This window comes from Physeter macrocephalus, chromosome 20, assembly GCF_002837175.3.
Source record: "Physeter macrocephalus isolate SW-GA chromosome 20, ASM283717v5, whole genome shotgun sequence".
NCBI classification, from domain to species: domain Eukaryota; kingdom Metazoa; phylum Chordata; class Mammalia; order Artiodactyla; family Physeteridae; genus Physeter; species Physeter macrocephalus.
In genome coordinates this window covers 24206307-24208671 of record NC_041233.1, presented here as the reverse complement: position 1 = coordinate 24208671, position 2365 = coordinate 24206307, and the positions used below count along the sequence as shown (strand labels likewise).

The 2365-nt window shown below is 52.2% G+C and overlaps 1 protein-coding gene across 1 annotated transcript in view; it reads right to left on the bottom strand.

Annotated features, from left to right (window-relative positions):
• The window catches only part of MCU (mitochondrial calcium uniporter), a 218962-nt gene extending 216846 nt beyond the window's left edge, over positions 1–2116 (bottom strand). Inside the window, exon 1 of the mRNA XM_024132166.3 lies at positions 1947–2116. Within this exon, the coding sequence (XP_023987934.1) occupies positions 1947–2090 (144 nt within the window). The 5' untranslated portion in view covers positions 2091–2116. The remainder of the gene's footprint in view (positions 1–1946) is intronic.
• Positions 2117–2365: the final 249 nt, after the last annotated feature.

Below are 2365 nucleotides of genomic sequence, written 5' to 3'. Positions count from 1 at the left end.
TTTATGGCTGAGTAATATTCCATTGTATATATGTGCCACATCTTCTTTATCCATTCATCTGTTGACGGACACTTAGGTTGCTTCCATGTCCTGGCTATTGTAAATAAAGCTGCAATGAACATTTTGGTACATGACTCTTTTTGAATTATGGTTTTCTCAGGGTATATGCCCAGGAGAACACTTCATTTTAGTTGTGCTTTCACCTCAAATTCAGTACATCACTTTTATCCACCCCAGAGTAGCACAGAAAAACACTTTCATGAAGCACCCGCACAAGGAAGCCACTCACAGACTGACAGATTCACACAGTGGAAAATATACAAGGCACAAATTTCAAAATGCTAAATGAATACCACACCCAAATAGTCTTAAAAACAAACTGCAAAGTCAGAAGATGTATTATCAAAATACAGAGATAAAGACAACTTTGGAAGTCTTTAAATAGTTTGAGGGGGAGGGGAATGCAATCAGATTTTTGGATTGCCTTATGTTTTTAAGAGAACAAAACACATAACTGGAGGCTATGAAACATGCAAATCTAAACTGAACTGTGGAAAGCTCGGCTCTCACCCAAAAGCTTCAGCAAAGCAATATGTCAGTATGCCAAAATGAAGAAGTACAGTTTTCTCATAAGAATGAGGATAGGGTCCATACCTATGACTAATAATAACAATACCATCTTGCATTTAAAGAGCATTAGTTCTTTTCACTGCTCTTTCAGACACTTAATTTTACGCTGTCATCAGTCTTGGGGTATCCTCTGAAAAGCTCCAGTTCAGTTTTCCCTCAAGAGCTACGTGATCAGAACAAGAAAGGTGGGTGTATTTGTTGAGAGCTGAAGGTACTAGTTTCTGCTATCAGGCTGTCTGCAGTGATTCTCTTATTACCACACTATACAACTTAGCCCTAGGAAATAAAACCTACACTCTTTCTCTCGGAGTTGGCCAGAGACCAACGGTATGGGTCTAGAAAGTCCAAGAGAAGAGAACCTGCTGACTTGTTAGATGAAGAACCCCATGCCAAGTTGATCTCTTGCAACTGAAAAAGAAACACACACACACACACACACACACACCCCAAGGCTGTTCAAATAGAAACTCCCGTGCTTTGCCAGCCAATGAAAGCCTGCAACAACTGGTTAATACAACCACCAAATCCCTGCCGCTGTGAACAACTTGTCATATTCTCTTCCCTTCTGCCTGCTGCCCACCCTCCTTCTTCAGGCACGCGTGAACAAGCTTATAAACCAGCCCTCCAAAACGACCACCGAGGACCTTTAAGGAACTGAGAGGTTGGAGCTTGCCTCCTGAAGCAATGCAGCATCCATCGCAAGGGTGCTGTTCCCCATGCCCACACGCAGGAAGTCACACAGGGGTATAAAGTTTGATTTTCCGTCTTGCCCGTTCCCAGAGGGTCGAGAAGAGAACTAGGGAGCGGCCCCGCTGGGGTCCTGGGTTGCCCTCCGGGGGACAGTTCCCAGCAGTATGGCACTGCCACTCTCCTGACACATACACAAGGCAGCCGCAGCAACTCAGGACACCCCAACCCGCCTGGAGGAGGAGGGAAAGGGGACAACTTGAACGGGGCTCAGTTCGGGAGCAATGGGGCAGAGCTGTTAAGTAAAAAGGAGGGAGGGACCGAGATCGGGGGCGGGTCAGAGAGAGGTTCAAGTCCCGTCCCTTCCCCGCCCTGGTGTCCCCGGTCCTGCGGGAACATCCCTGCCGTCGCCCCTCCTCCTCCTCCTCTCGGCTTCCTCCACCCTGCCTTTTTTCCTGGTTGCCGCCGCAGGCGCCTGAAGGGCACGGCGGCTCCTCGGTGCCCGGCAACCTCGGGAGCGGCCGCGAGTTGAGGTAACTCGCCTGCTGCCCCGGCGGCCTGCCCGCCGGCTGATCCCACGCGCCAACGCCGCCCCGCCCTCCCCGGAGCCGCCGGGCGCGCTCGCTCACCGTCCGGTGGTGCTGCTGCTGCCGGTGGCGGCTGACGCCCAGCGCGGGGAAGCAGCCCGCAGTCAGCGCTCCGCAGCCGCCGGCGCCTCCGCCGCCTCGGGAGGAGAGGAGCAGCACGAGCGATCTACCTGCGGCGGCCGCCATCTCTCAACTGGAAACGGCGCCGACCCAGGCAGCGCAGCGGACGGCCGGGGCGGAGCTAAGAACCGCCACTCACCGGCGCCGGTCCAACTGTCGCCCTTCACTGAGTTGATGAGGCGGGGCTTTTTGCAAGGCCCAATCGACAGGCGGGAGAACCACACTAGAGACTGCCTGTCACTTCCAGAGTTACCTATTGTGGGACATAGTCAATTACGGGCAAATTCTAGGGAACCGGTAATTGGCACCCGAGCCCCTCAGAATAGCACCAATAGAGATGG